The sequence below is a fragment of the Canis lupus genome, chromosome 8, assembly GCF_003254725.2.
Source record: "Canis lupus dingo isolate Sandy chromosome 8, ASM325472v2, whole genome shotgun sequence".
In the NCBI taxonomy this organism is placed as follows: domain Eukaryota; kingdom Metazoa; phylum Chordata; class Mammalia; order Carnivora; family Canidae; genus Canis; species Canis lupus.
The window spans coordinates 10,939,084-10,962,773 of NC_064250.1; the positions used below are offsets into that span (position 1 = coordinate 10,939,084).

Sequence of the window (23,690 nt, forward strand, 5' to 3'; positions counted from 1 at the left end):
TTTAAATGCAACCAAATTCAGTTTTTACAGATGTCTTGATCCTGTGTATAGGAACATCTGTGACCTACACTGCTAATGGGTGTGGATAGCTCTCCACGAAGGCAAGAATATCAGTCAATATTTTATTTTTACTGCAAAACATTTTTGCATTTGAACATCTGATTTTGGAATGCATGATTTTTTGGTTTATAGATATTTGCTGCTGAGCTTAGTTTATATATATAGCGTTTGGCTAGATATCTGTCACAAGCTTAAGATGATTGCTGATTGAAAGAATCTAGCTGAGGAATGTTTAACTGGTTATTCTTGAGTTTCCTTCATGAATCACTTATGTAGCTCCCCTTCACAAAACCATGAAATTTATACTATGAGTTTTCATCAAGAGTCTGTGTAAGAAACATCTACATCTGTACTTCTTTTGGAGAGTGGTGGAAGAGGAATAGACAGGATAGAGGTAACATTGAAAGGCAGTACATTATATGAAAGGAATATGGGCTCTGGTGTCAGAGGTTAGTAATTCTGTTGGTGGGAGTATGTAGAAAGTCTCTTTTAATTGTCTCTGTGTTTTCCAACAAAATAAGACATTTATTAGATCAATATGTTCCTGGCATTTTGGTTGGCCTGAACATACAAAAGTAAGTAAGACTTGTCCTCTGCCCTTAAAAGACGGATTCAATATTTTAATAATAAGACAGCAGCATGACCCTATTGCTAATCCACATTTCTTTCAGTTGTTTTTCTTTTGTATCCAAGATTTAGCTTTAGTTTTCTCATTGTAGGGGGTGTGTGTGTGTGTGTGTGTGTGCGCGCACGTCCCCCACCCCCTATCTGTTTTTTCATGTATTGACTGGGGAATTGAGAGAAAGAGAAGGGGTGTAGTGATTGATTGATTCAAGCCATTAGCTAACATATGTTGGCAATCTATATATATTTCTTTACTCTGATTTATTGTCCTATACATTAATATTTCAGAATTACTGAGAGTATACTTGATTCAAGGAGTTAATTGTGTATATCTTCCTTGCTGGTACCAAAATAGCTTGGTTAGAACTTCAGCCTTTAATTTTGTTTGTTTATTCATAACTAGTTGACTATTTTATTATTTTTTTAAAAGATTTATTTAGAGGAGAGAGAGCAAGCATGCACACATGAGTGGAGGGAGGGGCAGAGGGAGAGAGAGGGAGAAAGAGAATCTCCAACAGACGCCATGTTGAATGTGGAGCCTGATGCAGAGCTTTGTCTCACGACCATGAGATCATGACCTGAGCCAAAACCAGGAGTCACTTAACTGATTGAACCAACCCTCTAGTTTACTGTTTTAAATATAAGACTCAAGCATTGGACTGTTTTGATGCAATTCTGCAAAAGTGTGCATTCATCATATGAAATAAAATTATTTCTTCTACTGGAAGAGAAAAAGAATTATATTAAAATGTGACTTAAAAACCATAGTCTGGAGACAGGTGGGTGGCTTAGTGGTTGAGAGTCTGCCTTCAGTGGTTGAGTGTCTGCCTTCAGTGCAATCCTGGAGTCCCGGGATCAAGTCCCACATCGGTCTCCCTGCATGGAGCCTACTTCTCTCTCTGCCTGTGTCTCTGCCTCTCTCTCTCTCTCTCTCTGCCTCTCATGAATAAATAAAGATAATATTTTTTAAAAATCAGTCTTACTAAAATTAGTCTAATTGATAATAAAGATTTTTTAAACTGGCAGCCATGATATTTGGAATAAAAATGACTTCTCTGGACATTGGTACTGAAACTGAGGCTGAGAAAATATGTTCCAAATAGTTTATATTTATTATTATTATCTTATTTGAGAAACCATAGCTTACAAAGTAGCTAGTTTATATATAGAACATGGGTTTGTGTTGAGTCTCATTATGATCCAATTATTTTTCTTCTGTTTCGTGGCATGGCTTATGGCCCCTACACTAGCCTATGTGTATGTATGTGCCACTAGAGAGAGGGATAGATCAGGGAAAATTGGAGTACAAGTCCTATTGGTCCATAGGTTTTTGGCATAATTTTTGTTTAAGAAGGTTATGATGATACTTACCTAAGTAATATTACTCTTCTAGTTGTATAGAGAGCAAAGTGAGGTCTAGAAAGATGACTTTCATGAAGATTACAAGTAATGTACTAAGTGTTTTGTTTATTGTCTTATTTTCCCAGCTTCATGAGGGCAGGAACTTCAGATGTTTTGTTCATTGCTATATTCTCAGTGTCTAGAATGGTGGTTGGCACATGTAAATGTTGGTATTAGTTTCTATGTAATTAAACTTTGTAATGATTATCCTCTGTACCCACTTATGTACAGTCTGGCTTTAAGCATGTACATTAATGTGTGATCTGTAATATTAAAATAAATATGAACACACTAGATACCTCTTCAGGCAAGAACAACTTCTAGATTCATTGCCACGTTCACTTGCTCTTCAGGGTACAAGACTATTGTGAACAAGCCTAGTTATAATGACCAATGTGCTTAAATGAGAATGAAGGAACAGCTGCTCATTTAATGGTCTTTTAATGAGATGCATAAAATTCAGTCCGTTTTTCTATTTCTTTGCAATTTCGTGATCTCAGGTTTCTTAGATGTCTTTTGGGTACTTCTGAAGTAATTATGTAGTTTAGGAAGTTGGAAATTGCTGAAGTTGATGTGGTGGGAATTAGGTGGTTTTATGTGTTTATTTTTTACCCAGTCTTTTTTACCCAGTCTGTTTCCCATATATTATCTGTATCACCTCCATCTCTATTCTCATAGATGTATGTATTCCTTAATCTTTCTCAAAATCCTTTGTGTTAAAAGAAGTTATAGTTAAAACCTGCTGCATTATTTAGTTTTTATTAGGAAGTCACTTAAAACAGTAAATTTATTGTTTTTTCTTTAGTTTTGTGGATGACTGGTCTACTTGTAAGCTTGAACAAGGTACACGTCACTAAAATGTAGAAATCTAAGTAATACATTCAACCAACATGTGTGACTTCTGCTCACTTCTTAGCCCTTATTTTTAGTCATTTACATATTTTTAAATTATATTCTGATTGAATATTTTCATGCTTAGTTTTACTCATGAGAAATTTCCCTTTAATTTGCAAAAAGCCATTTAACTTTGCTTGTGTCATGTAGGCATATGGCAAAGATATTTTTAAGTTACTTGTTTCGATCATTTTGGAATGTGGTGACCTCAAAAATGGGCAAATATTTTCTTAGCATTTGGTTAGAAGAATAAACGTGGTATGCTAATTGAGAGAAATTTTAATTTTGACTTATATGACAGGACAGGCTTGTATTTGTTTTTGTTTTTGTTTTCAGGCTTGTATTTGAAGTGATTTTTTTCAGTGTTAATATTATGGCTTGATTACCTAGTGCCTTTTTTTTAAAAATCCATAATCTCATTTCCTTTTTGGATAAAAACCCTATAAAGCAGACAATGGTTGTTATTATCCCTATTTTGCAGAGTGAGTTTTGGGCAAGTCATTTGACTTCTGAGTTTCAGTTCTTTATCTGTAAAATAAGAATATTGGGGAGGATAATCTCTGATGTCCTTTAGAGCTCTACAGTTCTCTGTTTATACCATTGTAAAATGAGGGAACGGAAACACAGATGAGTTAAATAATGTTTGTTCAAATAAGTGCAAATAATGAATTAATAATGAAATCTTCACATCTGACTTTCTGATACACTATGAATTGACACTTTCACACAGTCCTTATGCCTATTACTGAAGTTTTGCTGACTTCTTATTGAAAATTCAGCAGTTTATAAAAATTATGCTATAGATTTAATATTTTTTTAAAAACTCAAGTATATTTATACTATAATTTTCAAGTTAAATTTATATAGTTTAGTAGGTGCTCACTCATATTTTTAAAAGGAGAAGGTCTTATAAATATCAATTCCCTTAGCAACTAAAGACAAGTCAGAAAAGCATATCTGAAATTTTGTAGTATGGTATAATAAGTAGGTCAGAAGTAGAGCAGTCTCACCTGTAGCAAAAGAAATAAATAGAAAAGATACTTTTTTAAAAAAGGATTTTAAAAATATTTTTACTTGAGAGAGAGAGCAAGTGAGTGATAGAGAACATGAGTGGGGGGGAAGGGCAGAAGAAGGGAGAAACAGACTCCCCACTGAGCAGGGAGTCTGATGTGGGGCTCCACGCCAGGATCATGACCTGAACTGAAAGCAGACACTTAACTGACTGAGCCACCCAGGCACCCCAGAAATATTCTTTAAAAAAATTTTTTTATTATAATTGACATAAAATGTTACGTACATTACTTTTAGGTGTACAACATAGTAATTCAATAAATTTATACATTATGCTACGTTCACAAGTATAGTTGCCATCAGTCTTTATGCATATTACTTATTATTGACTATATTCTTTATGCTATGCTTTTTATTTCCATGACTTATTTATTCCATAACTGGAAACCTGTAGCCCCCATCCCCTTTACCTATTTTGCTCAGCCTTCCTCCCCTCTGTCAATCATTTGCTCCACCTTCCTCCCCTCTGTCAATCATTTGTTCCCTGTATTTATAAGTCTGATTCTGTTTTTTGTCTGTTTATTCATTTGTTTTTATTTTTTGTATTTTATTTTGGTTTTGTTTTTGGCTTCCACATATGAGTGAGATCATATGGTATTTCTGATTCTCAGTCTGACTTATTTCACTTAGCATTAATACCCTCTAGGCCCATCCATGTTGTCTCAAATGGTACGATATCTTTTTTTTTCTAGCTGCACAATATTGTCTTCCTTATCTGTTTGTCTATCAGTGGACAGGAAAGGTTCTTAAGTGACAATTTTCTTCCATCCTTTTCTTGATCCAAAATTTGTATTTGAGTGTTTGATAAGCATTGGAATGATTTGAGCTTTCTTTTGTTAGCTGAGTATATATATCCCTTTCATGACTGTTTATAGAAAGATGTTTTATATTAGTAGGAAAGTTAGATTAGACTTCTCAACCTTTAAGGGTTTGTGATTGAATTCCTTCCTATTCCTCACCTCAGTGGCAGTCCCTTCAATAACTTTTCAGGATTATATCAATCTTGCAAATTATGACATTTTATATAGATATAACACATTAATTTCTAGATGAGCTAGGATGAGGCATTTTAAGATGGCAGTCAGAGTAGATTGTAGTTCAATACAATCTTTAAATTTAAATATAAGTTCTTTGAAAAATTCTAAAAACTAAATTTTTGAAAGGAAATCTGATCACTCTATAAAATTTATTCAATATACCAAATCAACTTCTAGGTTTTTTTTTATTTAAGGATTTTATTTATTTATTCGTGAGAGAGAGAGAGGCAGAGACGCAGGCAGAGGGAGAAGCAGGCTCCAAGCAGGGAGCTGGACGGGAGACTGGATCCCGGGTCTCCAGGATCACGCCTTGGGCGGAAGGCGGCGCTATACCGCTGAGCCACCTGTGCTGCCCAACTTTTAGTTTTTTTTTTTGTTTTAACGTAAAGTATCCCCATTTTGGAAAATAAAGGAGCTTGTTTTACTTTGGTGCTTTTGTATAAAAATAGCTTTTATTCAGTTTTTCCTGTAAAATTCTTCACAAATATTTTTCAGTTGACACAAGGAAATCATAGTCACACTTTTGTTTTTTAGGTAGTTGGAAAGAAAGTGATCATCTTATCTAAAATACTTTATTTTACACTTGAGAAAACGGAGGTCCAGTGAGGTTAATTCTCTGACCCATGGTTATATAGCTAATTGTGACAATAATGATTGGAATTTAGATATGCAATTTCTGAGTAAAACTCTTCTATTTGATGAATAGGTATGTGGATTCTTGTCTGTATTCAGCTAGAGTCATAGTCTAGATTTTTGCCAAGCTCTATTTTTCCTATGCTGTTTTTATATTAAAAAAAAACAACAACAGTAATTTCTGAACCAGAATTTAAAATCCAAAAGCTGCATTATAATAGCTCACACTTAAAATGTAACGGCATATGGAATTATAGTTTCTCACAGTTGGTTTCCCATTTGATATGATTTAGATCTTTAAATTTTTAGAATAAAATCTGAGCCAGTTTCAAAAATATTATGTTCAAAAGCTATAGATATTTTTAAAAATCTTTAAGGTATTTATTTTCTGTTCTTAGTCTTTATAAGTTATTTACTTTGATTAAAATAATAATTCCAGATAATTCTTTTGTATAAGTGGTTGGTAGAATTATGGTTATTGATTTAAAACAAAACCAGAATTTCATAGTAGATTATTGAAAACTAAAATATTCTTTAACAGCACAAAGTCAGGAAATTGACAGTTAACATTTCCATGGTTACCAGGACTCTTGCTCTGTAATATAAAAGACTTTTAAAGGATCATATAAGCAAAGAATACCAACTATGACATACCATAAAAAATTCTCAGAAGCAAAAGAAACATTATAATTAACCAGAAAAGGAAAAAAATAAGGGAAGTGAATGAATTCTTCTATTTCTTATTTATATTATCTAAGTAAATAATTTTCTCTGGGTCTGTAGACCCAGAGATTTTATTTTAGACTGAAAAAGTAATATAGTAAAAGCTCATATGTTCTTGTGGTAATGAAGTTTGCTAGCAGAACTCTTCAGGGGATTGGAGAAGAGTGATGGTACACTCCATATTCTGGGAGATTGGGAATATGACTTGAGTCACACAGACCAAGATTTATATCACTGCTCCACCATTTACCAACAGCCTGACCTTGGGCAACTTCCTTAACTTCTCTAGTTCTCAGTATTCTTATCTGTAAAATAGTGACCATAATGCCTGTTTTACAATGTGATGTAATCATGTATATAAAAAGTGTTTAGTGCCTACCTTAGTAACAGTTCTTTTCTTCCTGCTCTCCTTTACCTGTTACCTGTGGACCCACTCTCTACCTCTTCCCTCTTCACTAGTCCTATTCCACCTGATGGACCTAAAGCCCTAAAGCTCTAAATTAAGACTTCATATGGCAGGTGGCTAGAACTAAATAAATGGCAACTTGGCCAGCTCTTCACATCATTCCTGGCTGGTGCGATTGGATAGGCTGGTCTCCTGGAGCGAGTATCCCTTAAGTTCTGTAATATCCTTAATAGCATTAGAACCCTTAGACAATGACTGTGGATTCTCTTAGTGAGGCTCCATTCAGCCTTTATGACAGCTATAACCCTGCTTCTTCAGGACCCTGAATTCTCCCCAATACAATATTTTTTTCCTAAGGATATTCTTTTAAAGAATATAGTTTTATAGTTTTCCATATTAAAGAAAGCACTACATATCTAAATGTATAGGCTGACCTGGGAATTGGATAATCTTTTAAATATTAGTTCAGAAATTAGATACAGAGTTACCAAAGATTGATCCATATATCAACTTTTAGATGAGAAGTCCTCTGTGAATTGAGGCTATCTCCAGGTTGTCAGGGCCAGTCTACCTCTGCTAGAACAACTGAGGAAACGGGAGATGATGATAAAGGGAAAAATAAAGAGTAGAGTTTCTCTTCTTTTCACTCTCAGAACATTACTATCACTTGGGTTGGTAGTACCTTTGGAGGGATTTATTCAGGGTTCCCACCCCGGCCCCCCGCACATACATACATACTTCTTCCTATAGAAAATAACATATTTGAAAATGGATTAGAAAACTTTATCATCTCAAAGATGAGTATATCAGAGAAAATATATCATTATAACTTGAATAATTTGTTCTCATTTTATAATTGGGTCACTGTCTCATCAAACAGTCTTCATGGTTAAATTTATTATATTTTGTCTTATCATTTCTTTCCACAATTCAGTAAACCAGCAACTCGAGTAGAAATCTTTTGCTATTCAAATTGTATATTTATATATAAATAATTTCACTTTTGTAGCATTCTTCTTGTAACCAAAATAAAATATTGTATGATTTGATGAATAGGCCACTAGGCAGAGCAAAAATATGGTTTACATTTAAAAAGAACCACTTTATGTTCTGTTTTAGATTTATATTGTATATAAAAAAATGCCTCACATGGCAAAATTTTAATTTTAGTAGCATAAAGTTGTAAGGGGCAACTTGACTTATAGAAGCACTCAGTGGATGTTGATGGAACACTGGCTAGGCATTAGGAAGGAGTCTAGATGTGGAGAGGGAGTCCAGAGATTAATAAATAGACTTTCTTACATTGAAGTTGGGTGGATAGTTACATATAAAAAAAAAGTAAGTACCCTAGAATATTTAGAACTCAAAGACCCATTAAAAACCTGGAAGTTAGTTGAATTGAAAATCCTAGGAGCTTGGTAATTTGCCTGTCAAATTTGTCAATGCGCTTGGGACAAAGTTAGCTGCATCTCCTCATAGTGGCATGGTTTTATGTCTGGGACTCCAAGCAAAGCACAAGCACTGTTCTGTTTGCTATTTGGGTAGGACTGTACCTAACTAGAGTTGGAGGACCAGGAAATCAGAGACAGGTGGCATAACGTAGCCATAGGACAGAAGTAGCAACAGATACATGGCCAGAATCAGACCCACAGACACTACCTTGTGATCTACTAATTATGAATTAAAGGCATAAGAGTCAAAACCAACTCTTCAGTCAGTAATTAAGAATAAACTGGAATGAAAGAGGCAGTATCTTAGGCCCAACTCAACTTTCTTTAAGGATTGGCCTTATCACTGATGGAACAAGCACCATTTCTCCTGTTTCATGATTTCTCTATTTATTCTTTAGTTACCCCTTTTTCTTGCCTTTAGGAGTTTAATTCTTCTTGGCTACTACTTTGCCTCCAGCAGGCTGTAGCTCTGCCTCTTTCTTGGCAGTGATTTTCTTCTTGATTCCACAGGCCCAGGACCTACCCCACTGATGTTATTTTCATCTGGCTCATATTGGCCTTGCTAGGAGACCTAAGGTTTCTGGGACTCTTTACCTTTGCTTTGGAGAAGCATATATTGACCCTATATGCTTAAATGTGGCCTGTGTAGTGATGCTGATGGAAACTGCTACCCTAGAGACTGACTGTGATAAACTACTTGAGCCAGCTGTGAAGCGAAAAATGTAATGCATCTCTGGGCCTTTCTTTTCACACTTACAGCTCAACCTGCCTGCACTTGTGCTCCCAGTATCCTCTAGAGTGAGGCCTGACTGCTGCTGCTTTAGTCAGCTTCTTAACAGGAGTGTCCATGGAAGAAAGTGGCCCATGTTCTTTTCCCATACATAGCACCACATCTTCATAACTAATGTCCTGGAAAAGATAACTTACTTTGTCTGCCTAAATAGAAGATACACTTTTATCTCCTCCGAAAGAAGGGATTTGCCTTCATTTAGTTTTTTAGTTACTTTCAATTTATTGGGCATTGTTTTGAACATAAAATATAAACTATAATTTGGAGAAGGACTATCAGCCTAAAATGACCCAATCGGTGCTAGTTGGGAGTAGTTTCCCTTCATAAGGTTGACCAAAAATGAATGAATGAATGAATGAATGAATGAATGAATGAATAAATAAATAAATAAATAAATAAATAAATAAAACACAGATTTAGTAATTATTCCTGGTGGCATAACTTTCAAGTTTTGGATATCTTTAGAAACAAAGTGAAAGAGCAATAAAAGAAAGACAATTGCTTAAATGGTGATGTTATAGCAATTCACAAATGCATATGTGTCTATAGGACAGATGAAGAAACAATGTTCTAATGTTATTTAAATGGCTTTGGACAAAAGCTCAGTGGCTGTATTATATTTGGATACCAAAAATCCTATTATCTCAAACCCTTTAGAGGAAAATAAAGGTTATATGTTACGTGTAAAAAAAAAAAAAAAAAAGCACTGCACAGAGCCTCTCTCAACACACTCTGGTCTGAATTCTTCCCCTGGATCTGTACCTCATCCCATCTTTCTAACCAGTGGCATTTGTTTTTGATCCTCCCTTTATGCTGTTGTATATTCCCCTTCAGATTACTTGTTAAAGGTTTTATTTATGTATTTATTATGTATTTATTATTTATTTGAGAGAGAGAAAGAGAGAGATGGAGCACATGAGCATGAGCAGGGAGAGGAGCAGAGGGGGATGGAGAGGGAGTGGAAAGAATCTCGAGCAAGCTTATTGCTGAGCCGCATGTGGAGCTCAATCCCATGACCCTGAATGAGATCATAACCTGAGCCAAAACTGAGTGTCAGAAGCCTTACCAACTGAGCCACCCAGGCACCTTCCACTTCAGATTTGATGCACATGTTTGACTTCCTAACTATATTAGTGAATTCTCTGCTGTAGTGCTGTCTCTTTATCCACAGAGCATCTCTGAACTACCTTGGTAACTCTACTTCTGGACGGATTTAGTCTGTCCTGATGGGATCCTTATAGTGTGGAGATTGAGAGGGTTTTACCAGAGGTGAGGTTACCATGACGCTAATGAAGTTTAAACTCCAGATTCTGTGCTCACATGGGTTCCTGTGATGTCGTGGGAGTTGTAGAATGTTCCAGGTGGAAAAAGGAAACAAGCTGCAGTCAAGCAGCATTTCAATGTAAGCATTTATGTTATTCAAGAGATCTCAGAGAAAGGAACTTGAATCTCTAAAGTTCCAGCATTTTAGGGTGATTTCTTTTCACAGTCTAAATTAATATTTACTTGTTTTAATATTTACTTTTTGTGCCTAATTTTGCCTTCATAATTTTGTATTCTTATTTTTAGAAAGGATCACACAAATTGTATATGCTTCTGGCCACATAAAATCCCAGTGGGATCTTATCACTGGTTTTTACTAAATGAGGACCCTGGGTGTTTTGCTAGTCCTTATTTATCTGCACTATTTATAAGAATAAACAAACACTAAATAGAATCTAGAGAATACCCAAATCACTCTAAAATCAATGCTATACTGACCCTTTTACAAAAGATCTGTAACTTGCTGGCAGCCAGTGTATTTCAGTGTTAATATTAGTGAATGCTGTAAGACTGGAACTCAGATACTGACTTTAGTTCATTTTAAGTCAGCAGGCTTTTGTGGAATGCCTACTGTGTGTGATCAAGGTGCTGGGCCAGAACCATTTTTTAGTTTAAATGCAATTTAAGAGTCATTTGAAATTGTCTTAACAGTGAAGTATTTTTAGTTCCTTGGAAACCTAATAGCAGTTCTCTTTAAATAAATAAGAAATTGGAGCCAATGTGATAAATATGATTAAATGCCAGGGAACAACAATGATAAATTGTTGGCAGCAATCCTTTGATGTTCTCTGAAACAAAGAGACTTGTCAGTATGCCAGTGCTAGGAGTTTCAGTGCAGAGGATACAAAATGAAAAGTATCCTTGATCTTTTCTGTAGATAGTTTCATAGATGATGGCCCTGGGTAAGTTTGGGGTAACTATTTTTCAAACCAAGGAACCCTAAATTGAAAATGAACTGCTTTATGTTCATCATTTCATCATTCTTTTAAAATGTGTCATTCAATCAGTATCAAATACTTGTGTTTGAGAAATATCATAAAATTCCTAAAAGACAAGTTAATATATAATGTCAGGTACTGATAAGTGTTTGAAAAAAAAAAAAAAAAAAAACAAAGTCAGAGAAGGAGAGAGATTGATGGTGGGAAGTGGGATGCTATTTTAGAAATGCTATACTGACTTCCTAGCTATTCCTCAAATTTGCCAAGCATATCCCCATTGGTTAGAACCTTTCTCGCACTTGCTGTTGCTTCTTCCTGGAGAGCTTTGTTTCCTTCAGATGACTGCTGCAGTTATTTTTTGACTTCACTCAGTTTAAAGTAGTACCTTCTACCATGCTATTCTTTTTCCCTACTCTACAAATATCCTTTACCATTTGACTTTGGGAATCAAAGAGATTAAAAGAAATTCTTGGGGCACTAGGGTGGTTCAGTCAGTTAAGCATCTGCCTTCGGTTCAAGTCATGATCTCAGGATTTTGGAAATGAACCCCCATGTCAGCCCCTCCACTCAGCAGGAAGTCTGCTTATCCGTCTGTCTCTCTCAAATAAAATCCTAAAAAAAAAAAAGAAATTCTTTGATAAATCCTTTGCTATCTGAACTCTTACTACTTGCTCTCAGAAATTCAAAAATTGAAGAGATTTTTAAAATATCTCTTGCTATTATTTGACCTAGATATCTGAATTAGGAACCAAGTAATTTGTATAGTAAAGGATACTTGTTTTCTTCATAGCCCTTTTTACACTCTGATTTGTCTTACTATCTGTTTGTCTGCCTAACACTAAAATATTAGTTCCACAGTGGCTGGGAAGGGCGGGGACTTTGTTTTGTCCACAGCTCTATCCCCATCACCTGGAACAGTGCCTAGTACTTAATCAGTTCTCAATAAATATGTGTTGAATATATGTGTTAATAGGTGAATGAATAATTGCTCTTTAGCTATGTTGATCTTCTTTCACTTGCTTACATTTACTAAACTCTTTCCTTTGCAAAGGTTATTTCATTATATGCTTACTCTGTCTCCTCCTATATTATAAATTCTGTGAGGCTAAGGACCACGGTACCATTTAATTATCAATACCTAGCTCGATGCTTAATATGTAGGAGACACTAAAACATTCTACAAGTGAATGAATGAATGAACAATTAGAAGTACCTACTAGGAACACCATATCTAATCTAATGGGAATGAGGGGAAGTGAATTTCAAGCTGGATTATGAAGCATGAGGATGAATTAGCAGATGAAGAAGACCAGACAGAATGTTCTAGAGCTTAAGCTCAGACTTTATCCTAAAAGCAATAGAATAATTCTAAACAAAAAAGAGACACTATTAGACTTATATTTTAGAGGAGACCTTTTCCAGTAGTGTTAGGAACAGATGGGATGGGCAGTGTCAGAGCAGAGACTGGTTGGAAGGCTTTAGTGATAGATGCCTGTGATCTCCACTGGGTTCTCAGCAATGAGAAAAGAGAGAAGTGGATATATGCTTTTTAGAAGGCAAAATAAGTGACCAAGGCTAGTAAGGGTAAGGGAAGAGTTAAAGATGATTCCAAGCTTCCACTTTAGGCAAATGAAAAGATCATAGGGGTATTCACTGAAACTGTGTACCCAGAGGGAGGAGCCATCCAAGGACTAAAGAGTGTGAGGAACCCTTAAGACCTGTCTAAATTGAGGCTGAGCCTTAAGAACTTGGTAACATAGCTGATATTTTCTAGGTATAGATACTTAGAAAGGTGCCTGGAAAGAAATAATAAAAATATAATAGTATTGGAAGTCTAGTTATGTTTCTGAATTTTTCTTCATACATTTCGGTTTTCATTATTAGTGTGTTTTAAGAAGGAAAAATAATAAACCTTAAAAAATTATATTAGGATCTGCCATAGAAAATGCTGTACCAAAAAACCAAAGAGCACAGAACTGAGGCCTTCCTAGGTATAGGCTATCCCCAACGAAAATAAATTATTGGTCCTGAATAGAAGAAGCCCACTGTGGAATAGGTTCACCTTTGTGTGTGTGTGTGTGTGTGTGTGTGTGTGTGTGTATGTTGGAGGGTGGGGCAAGAGAGGAGGGTTCATTTGGAAATTTAACCTTTTCATTCATAGGTCTGTTAAAGCCAGGAAGTCTCTTACTTATTCGCTTATCCTTAGCCTTCAGCACAATCCCTGACACTTAGTGTAATGGCTTAAGTGAAAGCTGTTACTTTGGATTTGTTATTAATACATTCGTTTTTATTTATATCACTATTCACTGTAATTGTCATACAATGATATTTGTGTCATCTTGGTTTTTAGGTAGATTGGGGTCCACTTGACTATTTAGTTGTTGACACGCCACCAGGAACTGGAGATGTACAGTTATCCATCTCACAGAATATTCCCATTTCAGGTAATCTTAAACTTTAAAGTAATTTGTGCTGTCTTTGGTGTTTTGCTATTCCCATACAGAAAAAGAAACTCTGTGATAGGCAAACATTTTTATGTCTTCAAAACAGTCATTTATAAATTTTTCTTTAGAGATCAGATTCATAAATTGAATTTTTCAAAATATTACCAAAATGACTGTGTTTACAAAAACATAAAGACACTTTGAAAAGGAGGTGATATAAATCTGTATTCTAGAAAAACAATAACAAATATTGTTTAGGTAGAACGTGGCTGTTTGGTTCATAGCTGTCCTGCAGTGACAGCATAGTAGCACTCAGCAAATATTTATTGAGCAAATACTGAATATAAATTAATATAAGGAAAGTTTGGCTTTTTTGGTGTATGCAAGTATGGGAAAATTTATATTCAGCTAATTATTTAATGTTAACCTTAAGAGGGCAATAGCATATTAGCTTACATCAACTATACAATATTTCATTATGATAGTAGCTATCTTGTCTATGGTAGAGAATTTAAATATAAGTAGTTGGCTTTTATGTTGAATCTGTTTCCAAGGATTTTCCTAAATTCCAGTGGAGAAATAATTGTGAATCTCTCTTATACATAAGGGTGTTAGGAAAATAATTGAATTTTAGAATGTCATTAGAAATCAGTTATGTATTGGTAATAAATAACCAAGAAATATTACTGACATTTAATCACCAAAAGGTTTAGAATCTAGATTTTTGATAAGTCATACACATTGGTTGGAAATATCAACATAGCATCATTAAAATGAATTTTTTTGAGATTGCCCCAAAAGGCAGTAACATGAATATTTTTGATATTTAAATATATTTGCTACCTTACTGAGTCAGAGACTCTTTCTTTAGTGAAGCAATCTAGACAATATGAGATGGGAGTAAAGTGAAGTGGCATAGGAAAATAGTTGGATACATCTGTTTTGTAATCAGTGTACTGGATAGTCTGTTCTTGGTATTTTTAAGTATTTATGGGACTTGTGTATTTCTGAATCTTAGGAATACTTGCTAGATGTTTATTGAATAAAATGTGCTCCTGGCATCTTGAAATGCCTGTTGCAGACTTCCAAAATGTTTATATTATTTATATGGATAATTCGTTGATACAGTTGGGCTGAATTATCATGTATTCCCTGAATTGTGATTTGGTACCTTGAAAAGTTTAATTTACTTCACACAGATAAACTGATAGCCCCAAGCAATTTACCTTTGTTTACTCAGATAACAGCCCCTCTATTTGTATAGGATTTATGATTATATCACCCTATTTTTATTTGTACTTAAAACCAACAATATGTAGATTGAGGTTAAGATTTGCTTCTCCTTTGAAGATTTTTTTCTTATATGCTAAAATTTAACCAGTAATATTTCTTTATTCCTTTACTTTGATGAAGAGTCTGCCCTAAATAAATAAGTCATTAATATCACATGGTAATAAAAAGCAGTATTTTTTTGTTGTAGTGATGGTAAAACATGACATTCAGTAATATTGAATACATGCATATTGTTGTGCAGCCATCACCACAATACAACTCCAGAACTTTTTCATTTTCTCAGACTGAAACTCTGTATCTGTTAAACAGTGACACTTCATTTCCTCCTTTCCCTAAACTCTGGTAACCACCATTCTTTCAGAAGCAGTATTTTTTATGTTAAGATGAGGAAATGAATGAGAAAAATATATGAGAAAATATATTTTGAAGAATAGGTAAATTTATGTATTTACTATTTACTTTATTAATAAAATTTTAAATCAACAAATATTTATGCATATAAAGATAGATGCTAAGCACTATAGAGGATCCAAGGATAATTAAATCACAAATGTTTTCCCTAGACCAGAGTTCCGTACCTTTTTTGATACTCAGAATTTTTTGAGATTTAAATAATATATGGATTCTCCCCAGGAAGATGTATTTGTATTTACAGAAACACTATTTTAATGTGCATTTTAGGAGATTCACAGTTCTTAGGTTCAAAGCCCCAGCTCTAGAAGATAGAGCCAAGGGGAAGGGCACGGGGAACAAGTGGCTGCTAAGAAAAGAACTACAATTCAGTGTGAAAACCTGCTGTATGAGAAGTCTAATCACAGGACAAAGAGATCATGGATTTGAGGGGAATTGTAAAACACTTAATAGAGATGAGTTTTTAAAGAATAAATATGAGGGTACCTGGGTAGTTCAGTTGGCTAAGTATCTGGCTCTTAATTTCAGCTCAGGTCATGATCTCAGAGTCGCGAATTGAGCCCCATATTGGGCCTCCATGTTGGGCATGAGTCTGCTTAAGATTCTCTCTCCTCTCCCTTTGCCTCTCCCTTGAATACTCTCTCTCTGTCTCTTAAAAAAATATATATAGCACCATACCTTGTTTGCTTTGCATTTTTTCAGCCTAAGGGGAAGAAATAAAAAAAATGAAACTTTGGGTGTTTATATAATTCTGTTATAGAAACATAACATTTATTTTATTTCCCAAGTCTGATCCATTAAAAAAAATAGAGCCAAGTTCCAAAAAAAAGTTTTTGAAAATTCATAAATTTAGTGATTTCTGGACTGTGGAAGTAAAGTTATGATTTATCAGTATTTTCTAAATTTTCTTGAATGAGCATGTATATATTTATAATTTAAAAACTAAATAGAAAGCATTGATTCTTTAAGGACAGATTTCTGTATAAATTGGTACCATGATAATTACCCATTATTAATAAACTGGCATTTAAGGACAGTATCTCATATATTAATTTTTATATTTAATTATCACAGATATTATCCTTATTTTCTTATATCTTTGAAGAGCTAAGCAGCTTTCCCAAGGTCACACTGTTACAATAGTTCATAGCTGAGGCTTATATCAGTTCTGATTGAGTTTAAAGCTCATGCTTTCGGGGATCCCTGGGTGGCGCAGCAGTTTAGCACCTGCCTTTGGCCCAGGGCACGATCCTGGAGACTCGGGATCGAATCCCACGTCAGGCTCCCGGTGCATGGAGCCTGCTTCTCCCTCTGCCTCTCCCTCTCTCTCTCTCTCTCTCTCTCTGACTATCATAAATAAATAAAAAATTAAAAAAAAAAAAGCTCATGCTTTCAACCTCTACATAAAGCTATTCTAACACAAAGCCCAACAGCATTTGACTCACTTATTTTCTGAGGTTAGTTCTAATTCACTCAAACTCGTTAGATTGAAATTATTCTGATCTAGATGATTTCTGATAAAAATAAACTTATGAATATGCCTAAATCTGGGACACCTGGGTGGCTCAGTAGTTGAGCGTCAGCCTTTGGCTCAGGGCGTAATCCTGGATTCCCAGGTTCAAATCCCACATTGGGCTCCTTGCATGGAGCCTGCTTCTCCCTCTGCCTGTGTCCCTGCTTCTCTCGCTGTGTCTCTCATGAATAAATAAATAAAATCTTTTAAAAATATATGCTTAACCTGTACACCCCTATATGATAAGTGTCCAACCAACAGTCTGTGCTAGTGTTTACTATGTTTAGTCTTGTTTCTGTTTTGATTCCTGAGAGATTGCTTTGGGCTTCTTTGACTCATATATTCAAGGGAAGATCTGGAGATACTAGAAGCAGTCTCCTTTGACCTTTAGGAGTAGAGCTCCAAATGAGTCTTGGAAAGACCATTGTCATCTTTGGGTTAATCATACTGGTCTTGGACAGTTGGCTAGTTTCCAGGTACACTGGCTCCCAATACAGAATTGTAGCTGTCAGTGTTAGTACATTCGTACTCTCAGTTATTATGTCAGTATTAAAATTAGCAGCAATGAAAAGACTAGATTTTCTGCACTGAACATCTCTTAATTTTAAACTTAGAAAAAAAATCCAGCAATAAAAGTATCCTACCAAAATGATGTGTGTGGGGGGGGGGGATTGTGTATGCATGGCGTGCCCATGTGTATTATAAAGGCTTAGTTCCTGAGGTTTGGTTTTATTCAGGCCAATGTCATTTTAGTCAATATTTCTGAAGAAATAAAAATTGAGCTCTCTCCCAGGAAGGGTACTGACCAAGGAGTTGCTGAACTTGCTTGAATCATGGCTTTCATCAATTTATATTACCTGGAACAGCCTATCAGATTCATATCAGCCTTTCTAAGCCTAAATGAATGATCTCTAGTTACTAACCTAATTTTCCTTTCCTCTTAACGTTGACTTTAGAACTCTCTTAAGATATTCTGTTCTACCTTTTCTTATGTCCTATATCCCATAAACCATATAAGCTTTTTAGACTCCCATTTGAGCCCACCTGTGATTTGACTTCCTTCACCTTCCCCCTAAACTCCTGCACATAATCTGGAATCCCCTTCCCAAACCCTTAGGTGCTTACTGCCCCCTCCATCTTCCCTTTACTTTCCAAAGTTTCTGTCTTTATATGCATTTCACCCTTACTTAGACTATCTTTTTTTCTCTAATCAGTGGGTACCCAAATCCTGCATACCCTTTATTTCAAATGTCTATTTTCTGTCATCTTCCTCAAATCCCTAGTTGAGAATCATTTCTCCCTCTTTTGGAATTCACATAGCGTTTCATTCAGACCACTCTTAACAGCACTCCTTATGTTCTCCCTTTACAGCCTGCAAAACTATTTTCTTACCAGACTGTTACTCCCTGGAGGGCTAAGGATTTGTTTAATTCATCCTTGTATTTCTCACAGTGCCAAACTCCGTGCCTTCCTGTAACCATTCAGGAAATGTTGAATCAGTGAATGAGTTTTATCTATGTGTCCATATTATCTTCTCAACTAGGATGTAAGTTACATGAATGCAAGAACTTTTTCCTATTTATCATGATATTTCTTAGAGTACCTTGGACAGTGGCTTATGCAATTAATATTGATTGAATAAATAACAAAGCTAGTTGACTAGTTATCACTGTTTATATAAAGAAATTTGTGCCTCCTTATTTTCTTACCATCTACTAACTCATTCCTGTGATCTCCTCCACCCTAAATGCTTTTGCCCAGGTGTTTTTTCTGTATAAGTTTTAAAAAGTATTTATTAAAAACACACATTTTATTTCACTCTCCCTTTGAGGGAAAAATACTTTCATTTTAGGGGTTTATTTATGCTATCCATTTTCCTGTTCTGTATATAATGTCCTTGTGGTTAGATGATACCTTTTAGTATTAACTTTGTTTTGGTGTCTGGGAAATAATGTGCATGTGGACACTTGCTATTTGGTTACATACAGACTCCACCAAGTTAGTAGAGAGAATTACTAGCATTGCTCCATTGTAAGACAATAATAAATTTTCTCATTTACTTCCAGGGGTGCTACGTAAGGTGCTTAACTCACTCTCTATTTATTCTTACCTGTGGAATACCTGTCTACCCCACAGACTTATAAGGATCAAATAAAGGATCATGTAAAACCTCTATCTAAATGTATTATATTTTTTTAGAAACTACTTTGAGTTTTTTGGTGAGGTTTTGGTGGTGATATGTCCTCAATTAGAAAGAGCCTTTGTATCAACTTTGCATATATCCAAGGCATGTTGAGAATGAAGTGAAATGCTTTGTATTTGGAAAGAGACCTCCTTTTGGAAAATTTATGGAGGCAGACCTGTATAAACAAAACAATCCTTTTTCTGAATGCTAGTTAGCAGCTCTTTGTATGTGTTACATTTTTTTATTCCATTAAATGGATGACAAGCTCATAAGAAGAAACTTTAAAGAAAAAAATCATCCTTTTATATGTGTTAAAAGTGTTGTGTACCAACAATAGTAATAAATATGTTGATAGCAGTATTAGTGGCTAATGATTTAAATTTGAGCATACATGGGCTATTGAATCATTACATGCTACAAATAGCTAGTAGTTGTAGTAATTGCTAGAGGGAAAAGGACAGGATAAAGGATGGGAAATAACCAATTATAGTCTTTGGATTTGCTCTTGTTGAACTTGCCAAGGAACAGAGGCAGAGTTATTAGTGCTGGTTTTATTTTTTTTACTCTTTCTTCCCCCCCAAGTGATACAGTTTGCTGAGTTTTTGCTTGTTGGTTGTTAGCTTTTAAATTAGTTGTTGCCATATACTGAGTCAGGTAAATCCTAGGGTTGACTTCTGGGTTTTTTAAGACATAACGATGAGCTCTTGGGAATTTTTGAACACTTATCTGCTCTTCCATAATGGAAGAGGATTAATATTTCTTTGAGGAACATTATGAGTACCTTGAATATTTTGAAAATATATGCACTGTGCTGGTATTTGAATTCTAATAGATGTTACTTAAATTTTTTTCTCTCCTCCTTTGCCTTAACTAAAGTCCTCTGTATGACTATATAGACTATCTGACTTTGACTTTAACTCTTAGAATATGAAGAGTCAGTGCTTTTTCATGAGACTGGAGAATTTTAGTAAGTTATTTGTATTAAGATGCTATATTAGTCAGGGTCCTGGCAGGAAATAGATGACATACTTTAAAAGGAATTAACAGAATGAAGTTAGTGAGGGGGGTGGTAATAGAGAGATGGGCAGCATTAAGGAAACCAGCAAGAGAGGGTGAAGTACCTACAAACTAGTGGCATAGGAAGTCATTACTGTCCCTTCTGCCTAACGGGGCCTGGGAATGAACTGTGGCAGTAGAACCTGGTGACCGCTAGAGCCATAAAAAGGGTCTGCCATTTGGGAATGGTGGCCACAGAGGAACTTAGCCAAGGCCAGAATGGTTGCAAGTTAGGGAGTGAGTGGTGTACGAGGTAGGTAATAATCCTGCAGCCTCTTTTTCCTCTCAGAGTCTCATATCCTGCAGGTACTTCCTACTGGCAGATCCCCATTGAAAGCCAGTAAGAAAACTCAGGTGGTTTAGTCCACGGAGATCAGCTACCCAGGCATTGATCAGGATAGAGAGGGGTGGAAAATGAAGCAGAGCTTGGTGGGGGGAGGGAAGTGAAGTGCAGCAAGTGGAAAATAACTAAAACAGCTTGTTTTCTTCTTCTGGTCCTCATTATAATTGTGAATTAGTAACTTGCAGTAGCTGAAATACAAAGCAAAGACCTGTGCCCTCTAAAAGTTTGCGAGCTAATACAGATACCAGTAGTAGTACAGTCAAAGTAGTGAAAATCCATACTATCACAAGGCAAAATTGTACTGTCATCAAATTTATGAACAGAAAATTTATTTGTAGATAAGTAATGAAATAAGTAAGTTTTGTATAGTGTGGAGTAATGGATGGAAGAATTTATTTTGATAGGATAGAGTTATGAAAAAAGTTGCCCTTTGTTAAGTAAAATTGATATAGGAGTGAAACTTGGAAACTATTTTTCTGATAGAAGGGACAAAGATTGAGCAGTTGAGAGGGGAGCCATCATGATCCCTTCTTTGTTTTCTTTCTTTTTCTTTCAGGGAAGGGCAGAAATGGAACAGAAAACAGTCTTAGTGTGGGTCCTGCTTTGATTCCTTTCTCCTAGAGAAGGAGTTACTGTATATGGTAGAGGAGTCAGCTAGATGATATGCTAAATATGGACTCCAAGAGAAGCTACACTAGCAGACTGGTATTACATTACAAAAATGAGGTGATGCCCTTTCTTCCTGTCTATGACACTTTCTGTCTGGACCCTGTGGTTAGAAGGAAAGCCAGAGGCCTTTTTGCCTCTCATTCATTTAAATGAGTCGAGGTAGGAATTTGAAATTATGCCACTTGAATATTTCAGTCATTGTTTAAAATGAAAAGCATTTATTGCTTGTGAAAGGCATTGGGCCTATTGCTACAGTAACTGAACTCTATTCATTCATCAAAGATACAGGAGGAAAAGCTGTACAATTCCACACTAGTGTTTTCCCCTCCACCAGCAGTTTATTTGGCCTAATCAGTGATCTCTTTTCAGGTAATACTCTTTGATTGCTAATTTGGACAGTAGTTTTGATAATATGAAAACCTATTGGGTTTTGAAGGATCAGAAGCTTATTGTTGCTATTATTGAATAAGTGAATTACCTTAGGCCATCCTTTGAAATAGTTACCTTGTTATCTGGAATTTTCTCTCTCAAAACAAAAGGAACATAGTGGTTTCACTTAGATAACCTAAATGAAGTCTTTAATTTTTTTTTTTGAATAGCTATTTTTTCCCCTTAGAATTGTTTTGAAATTTAAGAGTAATTTTTTAAAGATACAGTACTAATCCTTTGGAAAACCATTGATAACTCAAAGAAAAACATTTGGCTATTTTGGATTTTATTGCTTTGTTTCCCCTACAGTTTTATAGTTTACAATGACCTCAAACTGTAAAGCTAGAAACATTCTGATACTTTAAAGATAGAAGACTTAGGTCATAGCTATTCCTAGTATTCAAAGATACTAAATCTTCATTTATGTTTTCAACTTGCAGAATGGAACTTTGAAGGAGACTGTCAATTTTGGACGACTTCCATATGTACTGTGTTTCTATGCAAAAACTAGGCAGCATTATAATTAACGGCTTTTTGGCAAGAATTGCATTGTGTAGAAAAGAATTATTGTTTTATTTATCAAATTATAAAAATTATTTTCAGAATAAATTTGTCTTGTTATATAAATTGTAGCCAGGTGTTAAAGGCTAGAAACTGTATTCCAGAGTTTTATCACTTAGGGCATTCCTGGTACTCAGTCTGAAACTTCAGTCTTTGTTACATTGGGAATCAAATTATAAAACTAAATATAATATCACTGGTTAATGAACAACAGTATTTTCTAATCTAAATTTTAAAGAAATAAGCTTTTTGGGCTCTTCTATTTGAGTTACTGTATTTTATAGGTTGAATTTATAGCAATCAATTAACAAGTTTAAAGAAATAGCCTGAGAATTAACAAATTCTGAACTGTGACATGGAAAGACCCAGGATTTTTTTTTTAAGACCCAGGATTCTAAAACCTTTTTCAAATGATTCTTATATAATCAGCTTTCAGAATCACTTTGTCTCTACCAACCTATCTGACATTTGAATTCCTTGATCATTTAGCTTATGTTTGGATGGTAAGTAGTTCATTCAGTTTCATTGTTTGAGAATTTCTGGGCACTTACTTCATGATATATGCCTGACAGCTAAAATTCCTTAATGTCTTAAAATTCAGTGACTAGTATAATGGCCAATGGATAGTCAGATTCATATTAAAAACTACTTTAAATTCATTAAGCACTTGTATGTAGAAAAGTACAAGTCCCACAGTCTGTCATTTAAAAATTTTTGCTCTTGATCATAGATTTTAGAAATTTGATCTGAATCAGAAGTTTAGCTCTAAAGGATGTTTTCACATCTTAAGTATGATAGTATTTGGAAATGTAGTAAACTTTTTCCATATAAAATCTCAGTCTCTATTTCCTAAGACATACCTGGTTAACTAAAGTTAGGGTAGTCAGGGAGTAGTAATTCTTCTCTCTGGAGTTCATATTAGAGAAAGAATATATATAAAAGGAATGTGTTTCATTATTAAACAAAACGGCCTTTGGTGGTGACTCACTGTGAGCCTGGGCAGGTTGAGCTATACATGCATCTAACAGAATTTGAAATGCAAAATATTAAATCTAAGAATACAACATGAACAGACTCTCATAGAAGAGCAAAAGAGCTTTCTTTCTGAGTTGTAGAGACATAGGTATACTACAAGTAGGCTCCCCAAGGTGTTTACTGATCAACATTAAAGATGGAATCAAGACTGCAAAGAAGCAAGGATTTTAACTTTACTGGAAACATCAGAGGTGAGAGGAGGAAGAGAATAAGAGAGCAAGCAAGCATGAGTGAAGAATATGAGCTATTTGTTTCCAGCTCAAGCTCTTTAAAATCTCTGAAAGTCTCACTTATCCCGAGTGGTTCCTTGGTAACCAGCCGTCTGGATAGCCCTGGTGAATTCTTTATCAGCATCATTAAGGTGAAGTGATTAGAAGCCCATTACCTGTTAACTCCATTA

The 23,690-nt window shown here is 35.1% G+C and overlaps 1 protein-coding gene across 20 annotated transcripts in view; it reads left to right on the plus strand.

Moving 5' to 3' along the window:
* The window catches only part of NUBPL (NUBP iron-sulfur cluster assembly factor, mitochondrial), a 230,390-nt gene that overhangs the window by 143,759 nt on the left and 62,941 nt on the right, over nucleotides 1-23,690 (plus strand). For all 20 annotated transcript variants that reach the window (XR_007412681.1, XR_003135457.3, XR_007412676.1 and 17 more), the window contains exon 7: nucleotides 13,702-13,795. Coding sequence is in view for 12 of the 20 variants with exons in the window: in XM_049113623.1 (XP_048969580.1) it covers nucleotides 13,702-13,795 (94 nt within the window). In the remaining 8 variants the exon portion in view is untranslated. The remainder of the gene's footprint in view (nucleotides 1-13,701; nucleotides 13,796-23,690) is intronic.